The sequence below is a fragment of the Perognathus longimembris genome, chromosome 23 (assembly GCF_023159225.1).
Source record: "Perognathus longimembris pacificus isolate PPM17 chromosome 23, ASM2315922v1, whole genome shotgun sequence".
Lineage (NCBI taxonomy): Eukaryota > Metazoa > Chordata > Mammalia > Rodentia > Heteromyidae > Perognathus > Perognathus longimembris.
This window is the reverse complement of record NC_063183.1, coordinates 16191664-16213507: the sequence shown is the minus strand read 5'-3', so window position 1 is coordinate 16213507 and position 21844 is coordinate 16191664. Positions and strand designations below refer to the sequence as shown.

The 21844-nt window shown below is 50.5% G+C and overlaps 2 protein-coding genes across 5 annotated transcripts; both read right to left on the bottom strand.

Moving 5' to 3' along the window:
- Positions 1–176: 176 nt before the first annotated feature.
- On the bottom strand, positions 177–11774 carry Eci1 (enoyl-CoA delta isomerase 1). Its single transcript, XM_048333330.1, has 7 exons — positions 11660–11774; positions 11449–11541; positions 5994–6121; positions 3445–3591; positions 2741–2862; positions 2476–2654; positions 177–599 (listed from the first exon to the last, which is right to left on the bottom strand). The coding sequence occupies exons 1-7, from the start codon at positions 11709–11711 to the stop codon at positions 433–435; spliced, it is 888 nt and encodes a 295-aa protein (XP_048189287.1). The 5' UTR covers positions 11712–11774; the 3' UTR covers positions 177–432.
- A 1902-nt stretch (positions 11775–13676) lies between these two features.
- Rnps1 (RNA binding protein with serine rich domain 1) lies at positions 13677–21792 on the bottom strand. 4 transcript variants are annotated; one of them, XM_048333327.1, is made up of 8 exons: positions 21730–21792; positions 18590–18777; positions 18203–18358; positions 17388–17579; positions 17048–17150; positions 16148–16301; positions 14341–14482; positions 13677–13935 (listed from the first exon to the last, which is right to left on the bottom strand). In XM_048333327.1, exons 2-8 carry the CDS (start codon positions 18658–18660, stop codon positions 13836–13838), a joined length of 918 nt encoding a protein of 305 aa, XP_048189284.1. In that variant the 5' UTR covers positions 18661–18777; positions 21730–21792; the 3' UTR covers positions 13677–13835. The 4 variants fall into 4 exon arrangements, with proteins under 4 accessions (XP_048189284.1, XP_048189285.1, XP_048189283.1 ...); XM_048333328.1 differs by lacking the exon at positions 21730–21792 and adding an exon at positions 21468–21685; XM_048333326.1 differs by lacking the exon at positions 21730–21792 and adding an exon at positions 21365–21530.
- Between the last annotated feature and the right edge of the window lie 52 nt (positions 21793–21844).

Sequence of the window (21844 nt, the reverse complement as noted above, 5' to 3'; positions counted from 1 at the left end):
TGCTGGGACTGAACTCATGCTGTATCCTCAGTCAACAAGTTTGGTTCTGGTAAAACTTTCCCAAGGTGTTTCAGGTGAACAAGGGTGCTCAAAGGCCTTTTTTGGGGGGAAGGATTGGTCTCTATGGGTCACTGGATTCTGAAACTGCCTGCCCAAAAGTTAGCCAAAAGTCCAGATAGGATAGGTCAAAGGGCTTTATTTACAATTCTGCTTTGGGACCATATACAGTGCCCTCCTGCCACTCATTTCCAAAATCCAAACATTGCCCCACCAGGTGGGAAGGTGGTGGGGCCTTCCATCTAAAACAGTCAGGAAACAAAGTGAGAGGGCTCTGTAAGTTGAAAAATACCTTGCTTAAACTCCCCTTGGGACCTTGGGCAGCCCCCAGAGGGCGCGTGTGGCTGGCTTGAAAACCTACATGGTGACTAACCCTTAGCCTTTCTTTTGCTTGAGCTTTTCTAAGTATATGTGTAGAGACTTCTGGATGGAGTCTTTGGAGATGAAGCTGACAAAGTTCTGGATGTCGGCCTCACGCTGTTTGATCAGGAGATCTGCTGTGGCTTTTCGCATCATGTTCTTGGTCAGCTGTCGAGCATGTTCTAAAGAAAATGGGGTTCACCTGTGAAAACCCACACTCAGGAATAGTGGGGTCATTCCCAACCTCTATTAGTATTCAAATGGAAACTCTGGTCGAGAAGGCTGTGGGTGGTCATGTATCTGCAATCGTAGCAATTATGGAAGTGGAAGCCAGAAGACCACAGTCCAGTCAAAGTTGGCAGAAGATTCTATCTGAAAACCAAAGGGCTAGGGGTATGACTTAAGTGATAGCGTGCAAGACTGGCAAGTGCAAGGCCATGAGTTCAGTCCATAGTATTGCAAAGCCAAAACAAACCACAATTTTGTAGAGAACTCAGGGTGTATCAGGTTGGAGAAGGTGGCAGCCACTGTTCCTGCTGCCTACCAACTTATCTAAAAACAGGAGATTGTGGCGATTGCTTTCTTCTTTTATTTCTTTGCCAGTCCCAGGGCTTGAACTTGGCCCTGGCACTATCCCTGAGCTGCTTTTGCAGCTCAAGGCTAGCACTCTACCACGTAAGCCACAGTGCCACTTCTGGCTTATTCTGTTTGTGTGATACTGAGGAATCGAACCCAGGGCTTCATGCATGCTAGGCAAGCACTCTACCACTATGCCACATTTCCAGCCCCCTCAATCTCCAGCTGGGAATATGGCTTAGTGATAGAGTGGTTGCCCTGGGTTCGATTCCTCAGCACCACATATATAGAAAAGGCCAGAAGTGGCGCTGTGGCTCAGGTGGCAGAGTACTAGCCTTGAGCAAAAAAAAAAGCCAGGGACAGTGCTCAGTCCCTGAGTCCAAGGCCCAGGACTGGCAAGAAAAGAAGAGAGGAAAAGTTGAGAATAATGAAAAGGACATTTGGTGACATGTAAAAGTGACTTGCAGGCCCGAGGGTCAGCTCCTCCCCCCATGGCTGCTTTCCTTCTCCAAGGGGCTTATCTCCAGCACCCTAGGACCTGTGAAGCTAAACATCCAGCTGGCTCTTCCCAAAGTGTGTTGCTTTTTTGGCTGGTTCTGGGGCTTGAACTCAGGCCTGGATGTTCTTCTTAAGCACTTCTGCCCAAGGCTAGTGCTCTACCACTTGAGCCACCATGTCACTTGTACTTTCTAGCCCAGGCTGGCTTTGAACCTTGATCCTAAGATCTCACCGTCCTGAGTAGGATTATGGGGTGAGCCACCAGTGTCTGGCTTCATTTATATCACCAGTCCTACTTCTAGAAACACATATGCAGGTTTCTGGTTGTCTTTTTTAAATGCTGGTACTGGGGCTTAGACTCAGGCACAAGGTACCTTTAGCTTTTTTGCTACTTGAGCCATGCCTTCATTTCCATCTTTTTGCTGGTTAATCGGAGATAAATCTCAGACTTTTTTGACCAGTTGGCCTTCAACCATGATCCTCGTATCTCAGCCTCCTGAGTAACTTGGATTACAGGCATGGGCTACTGGTGCCTGGTCCAATTGTCCCTTAATAGTAGTAGGACCCCAGGAATATCTTCAAGCTGTAAACGTCCCCCTAGAACCTAAGCATGTGACCTTATTTGAATAATGTATTTTTGAGATGAGATGGCCTAGGGTATAAGCAGAACCCTAATTCAAAGCAGGAATCCTTAGCAGAGATGTGAGACAGACACAGGAGAGAAGTCCCACTGTAGAAGGAGGCAGAGACTGGAGCAATTCAGTTGTCAGTAAGAACAAGGGGAATCCACCAGAAGCTGAAGAGGCCAGGGAAGACCCCTGTGCAGCCTGGTGGCGCCTTGATTTTGCACCCCCGATCTCTAGAGCCATGAGAATAGATCACTGGCTCCAAGCGGCCGGGCTGTGTGCGGTCCTTAGTTACCCCACCTGCTGAGGTGGGGAAGGGAGGCAAGGGTTCCAGCTTCCCTTTGCCCTGGCTCCTCACCTGGAATGGCCAGCCACTGGGTCATCACGGAGAGTGCTTTGCTCTGCACCTGGTCCTCAGGCACCACCTGGTCCACCATGCCCACCTGCAGGGCGTCCTCAGGGGAGAAGAGCAGCCCCAGTTGCAGGGCGCGCTCTGCCTCTCGGTGCCCGATGGTGTTCACTAAGGTGTCTTTGAACCTGAAATACAGATGCCCACTCATTCTACCTCTGGGATCTGTTCAGCCCAAGTCCAGACACAGTCTGGGTGCAGTCCCGGGCCTTACCAGAAGGGGGCGACGATGCCCAACAGGGTCTCATTCAGTCCTATGTTGTACTTGGGGTTGTCAGCCAGGACTCGGTAGTCTGAGCAGAGAGCCATCAGGCAGCCTCCGGCAGGGGAGGCACCCTGCAGGGAGAAGCCGGGGTCACCCAAAGAAACACTGAGTGGACCTCTGTTCTTGGGCAGCCCCAGCCCCTTCCCCAGGCTGGGTATGCACCATGGGTATAAGAATGTCCACATAGGGTCAGCAGCCAGGGGCTGTCCACAGCAACTGCAGCTTCTGGGTCCAGGAAAATCCCTCTCCTAATCTTCTGGTTAGAATAGCAAATAGCTTCTTCTCTTGTAGATTCACTGTAGGCTAGTTCTTGGAACCAGCACTCAGCCAGAGCGCTCACCTCACATCAGATCCCACGAACCAACACTGGGGTGTGGAAAGAACCCCAAGCCAGCAGGTCACGGCACCCCAGAGTTTGCATGTCCTCTGTCCCCTCCCCCTCGTGCTGGGGGCCACAGCCTCCACACTCCTAGGAGCCAGGCACTGCTCCTTCTCAGCCTCCTTCACCTTCCAGGTCTGACCAGAGTAACATTTAGAAAATGCACACCTGGATGCAGGCTGGTCCCACTCACTGCCTCTTTGCTGGCCATGTTGGCCCCACCCTCTGGCCCCTGGAGCCAGCGTGAGACTCTGTGGGGCGGGGGGACACTCACATTGATGGCTGAGATCAGCACCATGTTGGATAGATAGAGCCTTAGCCACAGCTCCTGCACCGCTCTCCAGTACTCAGCATAGTGGGCTGGGTTCCGGCCACACATCTCCCTCAGGTCCAGGCCAGCTGAGAAGATGCCGGGGCGGTCCTGTGGGGAGCAGCCAGCACCAGTGCTCGGGTCAGCAGCATTCCTGCCAGCAGGGCTGGATCCTGTCTGGGTGGCAGGATGCTGCCTCCAGAGGCAGCTGGAGCTCCAGGGACACAGCCCTCGTCCAGCATACTCCTCCCTTCCCACCTTCAAGCAGTCACTCTCCCCAGCACAATTCAAGACTAGGTGTTGGGGGGGGGGGGGCACTAAGCACAGTGACAGGTGTCCTTACAAGGGCAGAGAAATGGAGCATGGGCGAAGTCCTGGGAAGACAGGAGACAGAGGTGACCCTGCCCCAGCACAGGACTCTGGGAGCCACTAGGAGCTGGAGGCCATGGAGTGTCTCTCACAGAGCCTCTAGAGGAAACAGTCTCCTGGTGGGAGTCAGAACTGGGAACTACAGCTGAAGGCACAGGACAGCTGCACACGATGCCATGACTATGTGATGAACATTCACTTTGGCCAGGACCTGTGCTCTGTACACAGTAGGTGTGCAATACAGAACATAAACAAGGCACTGCCTCTGGAGGGCAACCACGGCCTTTCCTGGGGTAGGCAGGACTTGGACTGGTCACACATGGCACAGGGCAGCTTGGGTCCAGGAGGCAGCAGCTGCCCTTTTTCATTCAGAAGCTCCTGGATCTGGGGAGACAGCTTTTTCATTGTAGTGAGAAAGTGTCCTGCTTTGGAAAGCCATCTTGGAGTAAACAAGATGCATATAAGGGACTGGAAATATGGCCTAGTGGTAAAGTGCTCGCCCTGTAAACATGAAGCCCTGGGCTCGATTCCTCAGTACCACATATACAGAAAAAGGCCAGAAGTGGCGCTGTGGCTCAAGTGGCAGAGTGCTAGTCTTGAGCAAAACAAGCCAGGGACAGTGCTCAGGCCCTGAGTTCAAGCCCCAGGACTGGCAAAAAAAGAAAAGAATCATCCAAGACTGGGAAAGCGCCTTGGGGCTTTCATCAGAATTCCCAATCTGCTTTCCCCACACAGGCCCGGTAGGGTAGGCGTGGGGGCAGCACTGTTCGGTTTCCAGTACCACAGGGCAAAGGAACTGCCAGTAGCCAGGAGTTGTCCCTGGTGGCACGGGAACCCACTGGGGTCCCTTGGGAAGAGTGCAGTGGCTGCCCCCAGGTCAACCCCCTTGGCCAGGAAAGCAGGTGTGTGCCAGACTCTGCACCTTTTCTGACCACAGGATTCAGCTGTCCCATGGTGCCTGGCCTGGCCTCTGTATCATGGTGGCACTCAGCTCTGGAGGACGAGCACTGTCAGCCTCATAGTGACCTTCCTGGCCAGTCTAAGTTAGTGCCACACTCCTGGTCCTGGCACCAAGGTGGGGGGGCAGTGTGAGCCAGTGAGGCCTGGTCTGGCTGGCACACTACCCTCTCAGGCACTTACACATCCTCCCTGCCCTCAGCGAGACTGTTTGGTCCAGGGATCCTGTGTCTGGCACATGTCAGCATTTGGGGATGGTACTGAGTTTCCTCTTAAGAATTCAGATGGGAGGCTGGGAATATGGCCTAGTGGTAGAGAGCTTGCCTCGTATACATGAAGCCCTGGGTGCGATTCCTCAGCACCATATATATAGAAAAAGCCAGAAGTGGCGCTGTGGCTCAGGGGGCAGAGTGCTAGCCCTGGGGGGGGGGGGGAAGGAGCCAGGGACAGTGCTCAGGCCCTGAGTTCAAGGCCCAGGACTGGCAAAAAAAAAAAAAAAATTCAGATGGGGTCGGCCGGGCACTCACGCCTGTGATCCTAGCTACTTAGGATGCTGAGATCTAAGAATCATGTTCGAAGCCAGCCAGGGCAGGAAAATCTGTGAGACTCTGATCTCCAATTAAATTACAGAAAAAGCCAGAAGTGGCGCTGTGGCTCACATGGTAAGAACATTAGCCTTGAGCAAAAGGAGCTCAGAGACAGTGCTCAGTCCCAGAGTTCAAGCCCCAGGCCCAGCCAAAAAAAAAGAAAGAGAAAGGAAGGAAGGAAAGAAGGGAAAGAGAGAGAGAGAGAGAGAGAGAGAGAGAGAGAGAGAGAGAGAATCAGATGGGAGTGGAGCTCACCCTGAGACCTCCATAGCCAGTCAAGCCTGAGCACCTGCTCTCAAGGGAGCCGTAGCCTGTGTGCACTTAGGAAGCACCATGGCACACAGTCCTCCTGAGAGAACTGACCCATTCACCAGTCCATCCCTGACTCCCTCCATTCCAGCCCAGACTCTGGGCCTGCTCTGCCTTGGGGAGGACGGCCTTCCGGGGCACTCGCCGTTATCCGGCAGTTCCTTGGAGGCCCTTGGTGGTGCACGTGGCATCCGGGGCACTGGAGGCTGCAGGACCCTCCCAGCCACGTGTTGAGAGCAGGCTCTGCTGCCCAGGCCTCTCCCCTGTGCCCTGGCCCGGCCCAGCACCTACTGAAGTCAGGATGACACCACGGAAGGACTTGTCGTTCTCCAGCTTCTCCAGGCTGATGACAAGCTCTGTGAGGAGCTCCAGGCTCAGGCTGTTCACTGGGGGGTTTTTGAACTTCATTACAGCGACCCCTGGTTTACAGGAAGAGGATGCTTACACTTAGTCCTGGAAAAGCACTCCGACTAGACCTCTACAGGCTGCAGGATTCTGGCATCTAAAAAGCTGGTAAAATTGCCAGGCACCAAGGGCTCATGCATGTAATCCTAGCTATTCAGAAGACTGAGATCTCAAGATTGTGGTTCAAATCCAGCCCAGGCAGGCAAGTCCATGACTCTTTCTTATCTTCTTAACCACCAAAAAGCTGGAAGTGGAGCTGTGGCTCAAGTGGTGGAGCACTAGCCTTGAGCATAAAAGCTCACAGGCCCTGAGTTCAACCCCCAGGACCAAACCCCCCACAACCCCCTCAAAAATGTTGGCAATGTAAATGTCTTTTTTTTTTTTTTTTTTGTGGTGGTGGTTCTGGGGATGGAACCCAAGCCTCTACACCTGCTACTGCGAGAGGCTGGAAGCAGTCCCTGACCCTGGTCCAAGGCGATGGGGCCCGGCATGTGGACAAGCTTTGTGCGGTTGCTGGATGAGGAGATGACCCCACCTGCTAACTGTAAAGCCAGCTGTCTGCACAACAGCCCCATAAGACTTCCACTTCCAAAACCATCACCTGCTGTCCTCAACTTCAAACTCAACAGGGACAAAATGGAAAAAAATACTCATTTCAAATCATGCCTAGGTTGCAATGACCATGTAGTGGGAAGATTTCCTTTAGTAGTAAACTTAACAAAACAGAGCAACAAAATGGTTGTTTATTTTTTGGGGGGGTGGGGGACAACAATACTGGGATTTGAACTCAGCAAAACAACAAAATAAACTCAAGTTGCTTTTTCTTTGTTTCATTTTTGTCTTTTCTTTTTTGGTATTAGGGCTCAAACCCAGGACGTTGTACCTGTTAGGCAAGCACTGTGCCACTGAGCTACATCCCAGCCCCAACTCAAGTTGTTATACACTTGGATAGCAAAGGCATGCACAGACTTGAATTCAATCCCTAGTACTGAAAAAAAAATCTTCAATCCCAAGGCTGTTTATAACAGAGCCCCGTTAAACAGGCCAAATGTAAAGCCACATCATCAATAATCTGTTCCAGCTCCACCATCCAGCCCAGGGGTCAGCAGACATTTGCCATGCCCATACAGAGCCAAGGAATGAATATTTTCAGCACTGTAGGCCCCAAGTCACTTTTCTTCTTTGTTTTTTTTTTGGAGGGGGGCCTGGTCCTAGGGCTTGAATTCAGGGCCTGGCTTGGGCTTAGCCTTTCTGTGCTCAAGGCTAGTGCTCTACCACTAGAGCCACAGTGCTTTCTTTCTTTTTTTTTTTTCCGCTGAGTTTATTGGAGTCTCATGGACTTATCTGGGCTGGGGCTGGCTGTGAACTGCAATCCTCAGATCTCAGCTTTCTGAGTAGCTACGGTTACAGGCTTGAGTCTGGCCAAGTCACTCTTCAATTAGTGCTGCAAGCAAGCCACAGCGGATCATGCCTGTCATTCTAACTACTCAGGAGACAGAGCTCTGGAGGATCTCAGTTTGAAGCTAGACTAGGCAGGAAAGTTCTCCACCTTCAATTAAAAGCAAAAATAGGACTTAGAGGTGTGACTCAAGTGTAGAGGCTGCTGGGCACAGTGGCTCATGCCTATAATCTCAGCAACTCAGGAAGTAGAGGTGGTAGGATCGTGGTTAAAGGCTAGCCTGTACAAAAGCTAACAGACCTTATCTCAAAAGAACAGGCAGGTTGTGGTGGTACAAGCCTGTCATTCCAGCCATGAGGCAAAGGTAGCAAGATTTTAGCCCAGAATTTTTAGCCCCCAAAGCACCATACTCTTAGCTGAAAAATAATTAAAAGCAGCAGCAGTAACAACAGCAACAAAAGGCTTTGTAGAGCACCTATCTAGCAAGCAGGAGACCCTGAGTTCAAATCCCGGTATTACTGAAATCTATCAATTAAAAGAAACAGAGGCCGCCAGTGCACCTGGGGAAAGGGGAAAGAGGAGAAATGCAGATGTAAGTCTCGTCTGCTGTCAAGAGCATGAGAGCGTCAGGGCCACGGGGCTCAGGCCTTCACGGCCTTCCCCAGGACCCGGCGAGTGCCGTCCTTCAGAGCTTTCTGTGGGAGGAGTGTGAGGAAGCAAGCTCACCTGAGGGTCCTGGTGTGCAGTGAGAGGCAGTCTGGAGGCTGATGGTGTGGGAAGGACCCTCCTCCCCGGGGAGCTTTGGAGACACTGTGGGGACTCCACTCCTCTGTGTGGTCATTTACTCTCTGCAGGTCGGAGCTCTGCACCAGCACCCTTGGGTACCATGGGGTCACTGAGAGATCTTTTGAAAGCCCCACCCCTGAGCAGGAGCCCAGGAGGCCTGGGTGTGGGCACACCGCTCTCTGGGTTCACCAACAGCCAGAAGGCTCAGCTCCCAGTCACTTAGGAACAGAGGCTGAGTGCTGGGGTCAGACATCCTGGCATCCCCTGTGCCAGCAGCACATGAGGGTGTGAGGACCACCCAGCTCAGGCACCGGGACCCAAGTGCTTCAGAAATACCGCTACTCAAGGAGCAATCGGGGCCGATAATCAACAGAAACCCTCCTCCAGAGGGGAATTTTAACTCTTTTGGGATCTTTTATTGTTGTTGGTTGTGAGGCTTGAACTCAAGGTCTGGGTGATGTTCCTGAGCATCTTTTGCTCAAGGCTACTGCTCTATCACTTTGCACAGTACCACTTCTGGTTTTCTGGTGGTTAATTGGAGATGAGTCTCATGGACCTTCAGGCCTAGGCTGGCTTGGAACCACAATTTTCAGATCTTGCCTCCTAAGTAGCTAGGATGACAGGTGTGAGCCACTAGCCCTGGCTGGAACCTTTTGATTTAGGAGGAGCTAATTATTCCCCAGTTACAAGTGAATATAAAAAAAAAACAATAAACAACCAAAAAACCCAACTCTCGCACTGGGTAGGGAGGGACGTTTCTGAAGCTGACTCCTGACTCTGATGTCTGGCAAGGCAGCAAGTGGTGACCATGAATTAATGAGTGAGGTAAGCAACCATACCCCTGGCACAGGGTGGGCATATTTATGTATTTCTAGAATGAGTGACACTGTTGAACAGAAGCTTCAATACAGCACTTAAAATACATTTATCTTGGGGGCTCGTACTGGGACTTGAACTCAGTGCCTGGACAAGGCTAGCATTCTACCACTTGAGCCACAGCTCCAGGTCTACCTCTTCTTCTTTTTTTTCTTTTTTCTTCTGGTGGTTGCCTAAAGAGTCTCATGGACTTTCCTGCCTGGATTGGCTTTGAACCGTAATCCTCAGATCTCAGCCTCCTGAGGAGCTAGGATTCTAGGTGTGAGCCACCAATTCCAGGCTTAAACATACTTTAAAACATGCTTTAGTGTATATACTCTAAGTTGCCCAAAAGTAAAAAAAAGACTATTTTCATTTTACAATGTCTGGCTTTTTCCTTATAGGAGAGATGGAGCCTCGTTTGTCTGCTACTATGTAGCCAAGGCTGGTCTTGAACTCTGGTCTTCCTACCTCAGCTCTAGTACTAGAGTTCTGGGTGTGCACCACCACAGCACAAATCCTACTTTTTCCTTTTTACGGTGGTATTGAGGTTTGAATTCAGGACCTAACCCTACCATCTGACTAGCTGGTTCTCTGAGCCTCACTTCCAGGAAGTCTCCAAACTTTCAGTGTCATGCAAAGACCCTGAGGTAAGCATTTCTTACACAGTGGGACTAGAAAGCACTTCATCTTGTTATCCAGGAGGTTCTCTTGAGGGTGGTGCACCTGGGAGGTACACCATGCCCCTTCCCACGCACCTGACCTGCACCTCAGCTATTTCCAGCAGATGTACGCACAATGCCAGGGCTGCCTGTTCAGCCCTCCTCTCAGGATTCAGCTCTCTTTCCCCTCTTGTCTCCTCCTCTCCCTTCCCCTCCCCTCTCTATTTTGGTAGTGCTGGATCAAGCCCAAGTCCCTGCCAAGCACTCTGGGATTAGTTCTGCCCTGCAGTTATCTATTACCTAGAACTTGACACAAAGTACAAGTTAAAGCCTGTTTGAGTGAACAGTTCTTTGTCTTTCTGTCAAGAAAAGACAAGGAGAAAAATGGAAATTTGTAATCTGCTTGTTAGGTTGAAGGGATTGTGTTGAAGGGATTTTTAAAACAGACCAAAGTGCGTTTTATCATTCCAGATGAATGGTCTAGGCACATAGTGTTCCAGCAAAAGGAACTCTGCCAAATCTGAAAGAAACTACTTTTGAGTGTCTGCAAAAAAATTTTTTCCCTCTGCTTACAATTCAGAATCTTATGGAGACTAACAGCCTTTAAAAGTATGAGCTATTAGGTAACATTCTGAAAAATGGAATTATCTGTTTAGTCTTTGCACTGAAAGTAAATATGTATCAGAAAACAAAGACAAAAATTTTAAAGCAAAGCACCAGTGGTTCATACCTTTAATCCTAGCTACTCCACAATCTGAGGATTGTGGTTCAAAGCTAGCCCAGGCAGGAAAGTCTGTAAGACTTTTATTACCAATTAACCACCAAAAAGCCAGAGGTGGAGTTGTGGCTGGAGTAGCTGAGAGACAGATAGAGAGAGCAAAAAAAAAAAAAAAAAAAAAAAAGCTCAAGATCGAACTGAGGCACTGAGTTCAAGCCCCAGGACTCACTTAAAGAAAAAAACCCAAAACCTCAGCCTTCTGTTCGACTCATACGGGGGGCTTAAGCCCCAACTGTCAGCACCACATTCAGCAACCCAGGAAGAAAGGAACCAAACAGGGAGGCCCAGGGTTTGCAGGCTTTGACCTGCAGGCCTCCTTGGCAGGAAATGGCCTCGAGTGAGTTGTGTCCTCACCTCTGGGAGGTTGCCAGGCCCAGTGCCACCTCTCTGGAGGGAAAAGTCCAGGCTTCTTTGGGAAGCCTTTTTCTATTCACTCTGGAAATTTCCAGCATGTTTTTATTCTCTCCCTCTGACCCAAGGCCTTGCTATGGAGGTGCTGCCCGGTGAGCTCCGGGGCGAGTGCCTGCCTCCCCGTTCAACCTGCGGGTGTTGGGTGGGAGGAGGCCCCGCTTGTGGCCCCCGGGAAAACACTCGCGGGGTTCTCGGCCACCCGGAGTTTCAGGAAAACTGCTTATACGTTACCTGGAGAGTCTTCCAATCAACGAATTTAATAACTTACAGGGCAGACCACACGCCCTCCACACTCTGGAAACTCAAGCACCGGGCCGGGGGCCAGGCTCAAGCGGTACAACAGCGGCCTGGCGGCCAGGATGAAACCGAAACAGACTTCTCCGTAACGACCGGGGCCCGCGCTGGTCCCCGACCAGGAGCCTCCCGCCCGCCCGCCCGCTGCCCGCTCACCTGAGGCCGCGCCCGGCTCCACCAGCACCCGGTGGTTCGCGAAGCTCCGCGCGCCGACCACGCCGCCGGCCGCCGTGCGCCCGAGCCCGGCCCCTGCGGACGCGGACGGCGCGAGGCCCGTTAGAAGGTCCGCGGCCTCCCCGCGCCGGCCTCCCCGCCCCGCTCCGCCCCGCCGCCGCCCAGCCCGCCCGGCCCGCCCGGCCAGCCGCACCGGCGCGGAGCAGGGAGCTCACGGGGACGCGTCTCGCAGCCGCCAGCGCCATCTTGACCGACCGGCCGCGGGGGTCGAGGCGGCGGCGCGGCTCCGGCCGGGGCGGGCGGGGCGGCTCCTCCTTCTTCTCCCGCCGGCCCCGCCCCTGCCCGCCGAAGTCCCGGCGGCCCAGAGCCGGGGCGCCGCCCCCCCCCGCCCCCTGCCGGTCCCCGCCTGCGGACGCCCGGAGCCTTCTCGTTCAAGGCTGGGGCGGCGCCCTTTGAGCCACAGCCCCACCTCCGGTTTTTTGCGGGTTCACTAGTCGTTCCTGCCAAGCTGGCTTCGAACCGCGACCCTCAGACCTCAGCCTCCCGAGTAGCTAGGACTAGGACTACAGGCCTGCGAGCCACGGGAGCCGTTTTAGTGGGCACGTTTGCCTGCACCAACGCTCCGGTGTTCACCCGGCCGGCCCCTAGCACCGGGCTGCCTTCACCGGACTCAACCGACCCCTCCTCCCACTTCTTCCTGTGACTAGGCGCCTTTGTTTTTGGTGGGGCTGGGGATTAAGTAGTCCTGGGCCTATTCAGGCTAGGCAAGGACCCAGCCACTGAGCTACACACCATCTCCTAACCAAGAAAAATCCACCTTCCCAGTGCCAGTGGGGCCTGAACTCAAGCCTCACCCTCACTCAGCTGGTCTCTCCCCACAGCTCTACTGCAAAGATGGTCAATGTACCCAAGGCCAGGACTTTCTGTAAGAAGTGTGGCATTAGCCCCACAGTGACCCAGAACAGAGGCAAGGGTTCCCTGCAAGCCCAAGGGAAGAGGTACTTTGGAAGCTAAGTGGCAGTGGTGGGCTAATGTGTTGAGCCTAACTGCAGATCCAAGAGGATGCTGGCTGGCCATTAAGAGATGCAAGCGTTTTGAACTGGGAGGAGACAAGAAAAAGGGCCAAGTGATCTAGTTTTAAACTTGGAACTTTTTTGGTCTTAATTCTGAGGAAGACTTTGAAGCTATAGAAACCACCTGGTAGTAAACTGACAGTAGAAAACAAAAGTTGTCACTCTACCATTTGAGCCATGCATCCAGCACAGCTTTTGGCTAAGAACTAGAAAGACCCATGATGTTTTCTGTTTGGGCAAGTTTTGAACCATGATGCTCCAGTTCTGTCTCCTGAGTAGCTAGGATTACAGGTATGAGCACCACACCCAGCTTCCAATAGCTACTTATAGCCACAGAAGTTTCAAGCATAATCTGAAGATTCTGGGAAGACATTCAGTGAAAGTATGTCATCTGCTGTCACCCACAGGTGCATTCTCCAGGTGCACAAACCCCACATCTCCCAAGAGACTTCGGAGGTGTCACATTGTAAATGAAACAAGAATTCAGGTCTTGGTTGGACAGGCACAGAATCATGATCAACTAAGCTGTTCTAGAGAAAGGCAACGAGACTGGTACTATTTGCATTCCAATCCTAGGTTTATTCAATACAATTTTTATTCTACACAACGAAGTACAAACACAACCATACCTAAAATGCTACAAAGTTACAAAACTCAAATTTTATAGTACTGACTGTACAATAGAAGAAAAAAAAAAGCAATGTACATGTTGCCAAGGCAAACCTGCAAGACCACCAGGGAAGGCAAAGTAGGGTGGGGCGGGCTCTGATGACCCTGCAGAGCTGGCTCAACTGCTCACCAACTTCAGAGTAAGGAGGACAAGGAAAAAAAAACCCATTTATGGTAAATAACATGGGCGGGAGAGGACTGGGGAGGGGGGCAAGGGCCAGCCCAAACAGGAACAACAGCTTGGTCCCTTTTTCCTGCACGTTGATGTGCAGGGACAGCAAGGGCATGACCAGGTTGCCAGACTGCCCCAGTACCCTGTGGCAAGGCTGGGAGCATTGCCAGCTAGAGGCTTGTCTGTTGGCCCCGCACCAAATACTCAAAACAGAGAAGGGGTGAACTTTCTAGCCAGAAAACTACAGGGCACCTTATGAACAGAACCCCAAACCCACAGCACTTTGGCAGCCAGAACTCGCCTACAGAAGAAATGTTTCATCTGCTGCCTTCCAAGCCTGCCCCCCCCCCCCCCCCAGTGAGGTATCCTTTCTTACAGACCCTCCTTTGGCTAGTGAAGTGACAGATCTTGGCTGGGTGGGCACAAATTGCAGGGGCAAGTGCCAGGGGCCCTGCTTATCGGGAGGAGTTGGAGCTGGAGCGGCTCCTGTGGCGACGGCGGCCAGGAGAACGTGACCTCCGGCGCACAGGGGATCTGCGCCTCGGGGAGCGTGACCTGCAGGAAGAAAAGCAGCCAGTCAGAATGTCACAAGCCAAAGCCCCATCAGCAAGCTCTGGGAGGACATGTGGGCTTGTTTTTTTCCCCCTAGAATTGTCACATGTTACTTTTCAACACTAGGGACAGGAGTGCTGTTTTGATGGAACCTGTGTCCTAAGCTATTAAGGCTCTCAGTGCTGATGCAATCTCTGGACCTGTGGTCCCAATTGCCTGGCATTTTGACACCCTTGCCCTTGTCCTGTCCTGGGCAAGCTTGCAGAGCTACAAAATTGACATGCCCTTTTCCTACTTCCTTCCAGCAACAGTGGAAGGCAAAAAACATTGAATTAAAGGTCTCAGGCCATCCCAGTCACAAAAGATTTCTAAGTCAAACCAACTGGTCTGGTAGGTGTAGGTACTCACCTCCTCCTCATCCGTGGGGGTGACCTGCGCCACATGGGAGGTGGTGGGAGCATTCTCCTGGGAGGACTGAAGCGCCGAGGGGGTGGCCTCGGCCAAGGGGCCAGCACCGCAGTAGCTGTGATTTCCTGGCCATCGATTTGACCTAGTGAAAAAGGACACAAGTCATAGAGTATAAACATCACCAAACTTGACTAGGCATGAAGGAAAATGCAGGGCATGCCATCACAAACAAGATAGGCCTGGGGACGACATCCCACAGCAGTCCCAGCAACAGCCACAGGGAAAAATAGGGGCATGAATCTCAAAGGGGATATTCATTTCTGTATAGAGACAGCTCCCCAGGAAGATTCACCTAAATAAAGACCTAACAGAAGTGCTGGAACCTTCAAGCTAGCAATGAAACAAGTGATGGGCATGAAGCTTGAGGTGGGATGACTGATTTGACTGATTTCCCTTACTAGGTTTCTACAGTACTGAGATGAATGGATACCTACAAAATGGAAGGGAAAGCCAGTGCTAGTAGCTAGTGGCTCATGCCTATAATCTTAGCCACTCAGGAGGCTAAGATCTGAGGAATACACTTCAGAAGCCAGCCAGGCAACAAAGTCCATGAGACTCTGATCTCCAATAAACTACTCAGAAAAAGCCAGAAGTGGCACAGTGGCTCTAGCGGTAAAGCACTAGCCTTGAGCACAAAGAGGCTCAGGAACAGCACCTAGGCCCTGAGGTCAAGCCTCAGGACTGGTTTAAAAAAAAGGGGAGGGGGAGAAAGATTTAAGAATGCTGGGGGGGGGGGGGGGCTGGGGATATGGCTTTATGGCTTGCCTCGTATACATGAGGCCCTGGGTTCAATTCCCCAGTACCACATATACAGAAAATAGCCAGAAGTGGCGCTGTGGCTCAAGTGGCAGAGTGCTAGCCTTGAGCAAAAAGAAGCCAGGGACAGTGCTCAGGCCCTGAGTCCAAGCCCAGGACTGGCAAAAAAAAAAAAAAAAAAAGAATGCTAGGGGGCTGGGGATGTGGCCTAGTGGCAAGAGTGCTTGACTCATACACATGAAGCCCTGGGTTCAAGTCCCCAGCACCACATGTACAGAAAATGGCCAGAAGTGGCACAGTGGCTCAAGTGGCAGAGTGCTAACCTTGAGCAAAAGGAAGCCAGGGACAGTGCTCAGGCCCTGAGTTCAAGCCCCAAGACTGGCAAAAAAAATATAAATAAATATAAAAGAATGCTAGGGAAGAACCAACTTGGTCAAAGGCCTCTGGGGCAATGAAGTAGACTCTGAAGAAGGGTTGGTCTTGACTGGCAGCTTGCCAGACTTGCACTTATCAATACTATTTCATGTAGTTGGTGCCATGAAATTCCACATTTGAGCTGGCTCTGGCTGTTGGCCAACTTGGGCTTAAGCTCCCCAACTTTTTTTTTTTGCCAGTCCTGGGGCTTGGAACTCATAGCCTGAGCACTGTCCCTGGCTTCCTTTTGCTCAAGTCTAGCACTCTGCCACTTGAGCCACAGCACCACTTTCAGCCTTTTCTGTTTATGTGGTACTGAGGAATCAAACCCAGGGCTTCATGCATGCTAGGCAAGCATTCTACTACTAAGCCACATCCCAGCCCAGCTTCAACAGACTGAAATTTCCTAAAGTGTTAACATATTCATATTTGCTGTATTTCTTTCAAGAATAAAAACTGGAAACCCAAATAAATCCTTAAAGAGCTCCAGTGAGACTCATGGAGCAGAGTTGGAAATCAGCTTAAACTACAGGCACAGGCCCCTCAAGCAGAGGCAAGAGGTGAAGGGTACACCCACCTCCATCCATGTGTTTCAGCGCCTTCTCGGCCTCATCTGGATTCTCAAACTCCACATACGCGTAGCCTTTGGACAGGTGAGGGTGCATTCTCTCTACAGGCATGTCAATCATTTTAATTTTCCCATAGGTGGAAAATATCTCCATAATATGATCCTACAGGGGAAAAAATGGTTATATTAATACTTGTTTTCTTTTTCAGCCAAGTACTAAGGCTTCAAGGCTTGACTGAACTCACAGCCTCATTCTTTTTCTTTTTTGCCAGTCCTAGGGCTTGGACTCAGGGCCTGAGCACTGATCCTGGCTTCTTTTTGCTCAAGGCTAGCACTCTACCTCCTGAGCCACAGTGCCACTTCCAGTTTTCTGGTGGTTCATTGGCAATGAGTCTCATGGACTTTCATGCTCTAGCTGGCTTTGACCTGTGATCCTCAGATCTCAAGTCTCCTGAGTAGCTAAGATTACAGGCATGAGCCGACAGCGGGCCACATAAATTTAAGAGTCAAAGCAAATTTACAATACAAGTAAAACCCCAGTGTAAAAAGGTTCTGCTAGGAGCTGGGAATGTGGCTTAGTGGTAGACTGCTTGCCTAGCCTGCATAAAGCCCTAGGTTTGATTTCATTACCACATAAACAGAAATGGCCAGAAGTGGCACTGTGGCTAGAGTGCTAGCCTTGATCAAAAGCTCAGGGACAGTGCCTAGGCACTGAGTTCAAGCCTCAGGACTGGCAAAAATAAATAAATAAATAAAAGGTTCTGCTATCTGACAAGAGCTATTCTGGGTTAAGTCCCACAGACACACATGATAGTCTGTTAAAATGGTTAACCAGTGCTCCTGTTAAACCATGTGCTACAAGGGTCTCCAGGCACAGTAACTCACTGCTATGGATGCTGTGCCCCTTACCTTGGTCACATTCCTGGTGAGCCGCCCGATGTGCACCTTGGTGGGCTTGGGGGAAGGGCTCCGCCTTTTCCGCTCCTTTTCATCTCTTTTAGGTGGTTTGGATCTGACAGAAAACAAAATGTCAGAAGCAATTTTTGTCAATTGAGTATTTTAGTGCTCGGTACTCAAGGGGGTGGGTCACGGTTAACAGGGGTTAGGACAGACTCTGGTTTAGTGGGATACTATCTGCTTGTCTTCTGTAACATATTTCACAGGGAAGAGTTTATGCACTCTATTGTCTGAGATCTCCTTTTCTGATAATCCCTGTACATGCAGTCCCAACCTGCTGACATGGACTCACTTGGAACGAGAGCGCCGTCTGTTGTCGTGCCTGCGCCGAGAAGGGCTGGGGGAGCCAGAGGAACTGCTGGAACTGGAGCTTCGGGATGTGCTGGAGCTTCCTGATCTGCTGGATGCAGAGGAAGAGCTGGAACCACTGCTTGAGCCTGTGCTGGTGCTAGAGCCGGAGCTGGAGGTTGAGCTGGACCGAGACCTGAGGGCAAGACAGGGGTGGGGTAGGTAACAGTGATGCCAGGCAGAAGCTGTATTTCTCCACAGCAGGCTCCCTAGAAGAGGATACTGCTGTCCAGGTACTGCTAGGTCACAATGCTTTCTCCCCACTGGGGAGATTGTTCCCTCCTATGGGAAGCTATAGCACTGTGCAGTGTGGGACGGAAAGACCAGCTGCTGTAGGAAGGTAAAGGAGAAGCTTGGCAAAGATCTGAACCACCACCTTGGCTTGGTTCTCAACTATTAAAGAATGAGCTCTAGGCCAGACCAAATCACAATTTTGGATCAAGGTACATCTCAAAAACAACAGAGTCAGGTGCTGGTGGCTCATGCCTGTAATCCTTGCTACTCAGAAGGCTGAGATCTGAGAATCAGTTTGAAGCCAGGCCAGACAGGAAAATCTTTGAGACACATCTCCAATTAACCATCACAAAACCCAATGTGGCACTTAACATGGTAGCTTAAATGGTAGAGTACTAGCCTTGAACAAAAGCACTCAGGGACCATGCCCAAACCCTGAGTTCAAACCCCATGACTGATCCCTCCCCTGAAAAAAACCCCCAAGAACAGATCCATAAAGCAAAGCATCCTAATAACCTGCCCCACCTGGTGCTGCTGCTTCCACTAGAAGCACTGCGTCGCTTTCGAGTCTTATCCCTGCCACGGTCCTTCTCACTTGAATCCTTGGTGGCCCCTTTATCTTTAGAGCGATCCTTCGACTTCTCGTCAGAGCGGTCCTTACGTTTGGTAGGAGAAGGAGCCCTGGATAGTGAGGAACAATGTGAGGCTGTATGCTCCTGACAGACTGTGAGACAACACAACTCAAAAGGGGTCCAAAAGGGCAAGAGATCCCAAGCGATCACAGAACAAAATGATCTGTGGCTTAGGACACTGACTGTAGAATGCAAAACCATTTTCAGTCTCCCCTCTCTAAGGGTTCCTAGCAGCAAGCACCCCCAAAGTAGCACTAGAAAAATCTTACAGAAGGATTACCTAGTGCTGGACTTTTTATTATTTTCTTTGACTCCTAGCAAGCTCTTCTTTTTCACTCCTGATAAATCCATTCTCCCCTTCTGAGGTGTTCAAAGCAGCAAGGACGGCCTCACTTATCTGAACTCTCACTTCTAACTTGAGTCTGAGAAACGATCCCTAATCGATTGCAATTTACGCCAAAGAGCAGCCTGATAACAAGATAAAAGGATTTAAATAAAGAATGAACGAATTGGCAAGGCAACAAATGCATCTTGTAAAAATTTGAAGACACAAAAGGTAGCAAGGGAACACAGTAACCAAGTGTCCATCCACAGAGCGTGCGCACTCAGGGACAAGCACCATGTACCATTTCCGTGAACCAGCCTCCCTCCCCTGCAGGTAGGTAGTCACCTGTTTGTCTTTTGTAGAGGAAAGAACACACAAAAATAAATGCCTAAGGCATAGGAGTGTCAGATTCTTCAGGTGGTGAGGTTGTACAACTCTAGATCTCACCCCTAAGAAGTTTGATTTACGAACCCTCTACTGTCCTTCCAAAGTGTTACAGCACCACAGAGTAGAGAAATTCCTAACAAGTGTGACAGCATCAGACCTCTTCTTAAACCACTTTGAAACTGACCAGCAACAGCATCAGAGCATTTAATACCCAAGCATAGAGAAAAGGTACCAGGATGGTGAAAAAGAACTTAATTTGTTAATCACCTACACTTTGGGTATGTAGAAACCTAGAGGCAAGCTTGCAAAAACAGATTACTAAGATTTATGTTCATAAAGGATAAATTCAGAAATATGACTTGTGAAGTCACATGAGCAAAACTATACAATGTCCATTCTTTCAACCTTTTGTGATCTTGGGGAGGGGAGCAGAGAGTGGATTGGGCAATGTCTTGCCTATTATCTGCTTAGCAAGGTGTTTGATCTGAACCAAGTACTTGATAATGGTGACCAACTTCACTAAAATGATTTCTCATTTGTCCTATTTTCAGGGCCCACTTCCTTCACTATTTCCAGTTAGTGAGGTACATCAATCCTCTACACCTAGCCCTATTTAAGGTAGACATAGCAAATCACTGGGGGTCCCACTAGCACATAGGTAGGAGTGCTTCAAAATGTTCTGATATGCTGGGTTCCCGTGGCTCATGCCTGTAATCCTAACTACTGAGGAGGCTAAGATCTGAGGATCGAAGTTCAAAGCCAGCTGGGGCAGGAAAGTGCAAAACTCATCTCCAATGAACTACCAGAAAACAGGAAGTGGCACTGTGGTAGAGCACTAGCCTTTAGCTGAAGAGGTCAGGGACAACACCCAAGCCCAGAGTTTATAAGCTCCAGGATGAAGAGAGAGAAAGAGAAAAAAAAAAAGTTCTGAGCCAAGAAAGAATTGCTGCTAGCTTTGGACAAATTAGTAGAAGAGGTCAGAATATCACCTTTCTGTTCCTTTCCAGGGCTGTAAAATCTTTTCATAGTTTTGTTATAAAATAGTAACATACTACAAACACTCACCAGGCAGCACTGACTGTGCTTGGACAACCAGTGGTCATAATTCAGTGGCTGAGAGCCTAGTGTCAGCACGCTTTGCTGTGTGACCCCAGGCATGTATTTCATCTTCCCAGGCTTCCCATTAGAAGTATGGTGGCAATTACTGTTCCCACCTTATAGTCATCAATGGAGCATTTAGTAAATGCTATCAGCGTTAAGACAAGATTGCTTTCCCAAGTCTGAAAGGTTTTTACCTATACCCACTCATCTTTAGTTATAAGATTTCCTGGAACAGCCCGCTTTAAAACCCCTCAGAACAGCTCTGTTCTCTGTCCAATAGAAAATGAGCAAAATAAGCACAATCTCAAGTTCCTTGAGGCCACATGACACAATGGGCCAAATTAACATTTTTTTTTGTAGTACCAGAGAAATGAAGCCCAGGACATCATACATGCTAGATAAGCACCCCACCACCAATTTTTACATGACGTATTACTCCCAAAAAATTGTGTAATATAGCAATATAAAGAACGTGGAGCTGGGGATCGAACCCAGGGCCTCATGCTTGCTAGGCAAGTGCTTTTCCTCTTCTGAGTGAAATCCCAAGAACCTCAATATAAACATTTGTTGATAAAAAATTTACTTTTAAAATGACTACCTTACCAAACAGCTCTAGAGTAGAGATTACTTAAGACTCCAGCAAACCCCCCTCGCCCCAATGTGTCCCAATGTACTTTATGAAACAATCACTAATAGTTATTCTTAAGCAGTTAAAAAAATTAAGAACCACAGAATAAATGAACGCTTTGCTGGATGGGTCGAGTGCTAGAAAGCAAAGGTTGAGGTTCTGTGTTCACACAAGTTCAGGTAACAGCTCAGGACCTTGGTTACCTCCCCCATCCTCCGGAAAGGTGCGCGTCCAACAGCCAGAGAGAGGAGAACACAATTAGTTAAATCTTGAGCAGATGGTGTTTCAGTGAAAATCTTCAGAGCACCCTCCCCACGTAAAAGTACATTTCAGATACAATGCATGCAAAAAAGTAAGGGCCCAAACAAGCTTACTCCACGTCTCTCTGCGATCTACCAAAACCATTTTCTTTCCATTTGAGCTCAATCATTGTGTTTGGTCCACACTGGCTGGGCCTGATCCCGAAAGCTTAGCACCAAGAATCAGTAAACGTTGGTGGAGTTCACGTTTGGATTAACCACTCCGATAGGGCGAGTTCCGGCCAGCCAGACGGTCCCACAAAGCAACTGCATACCACCCACCCGCTCGCCCCCGGTCCTCGTTCATTCACTCACTACTCTCCATGAGAGACCCCGTCGAGAAGGAACCAGGTCTCCCGCTCAGCCGGGAACCCTGAGGATAGAGGCCACACTCCGAGCCGCCCCAAGGGCCACAGACCTCGCTGGGTCGCCCCAAGGCGGACGCAGGACAGGTCGTCCTTCCGTCCGCGGCAGTACCGACCACTTCCGGGCCGCGGCCTCGACGCCTCCCACTCCACCCTCCCTGGGCCACATTGTTTCTCTTCGGGCCCCACGATCCACCGCCAAGCCTGCCGCTACACCACGGGATCGCAGACCGAGCCTGCCCCATGATTCGCCCCACTAGGCCTGACATGGGTCCCCAGAAGCTTGGATGCGGTCGGATTCCTCCCCCAACTTACATCTTCCCGCCGCCACCACCTCCTCCCGCTCTTAGTCGCTGAGGCCGGCGCGGTTCTGACGTCAGAGTTCAGGAGCGGGAAGGCGCCGCCATCCGGCGCGCAGTGATGACGCATC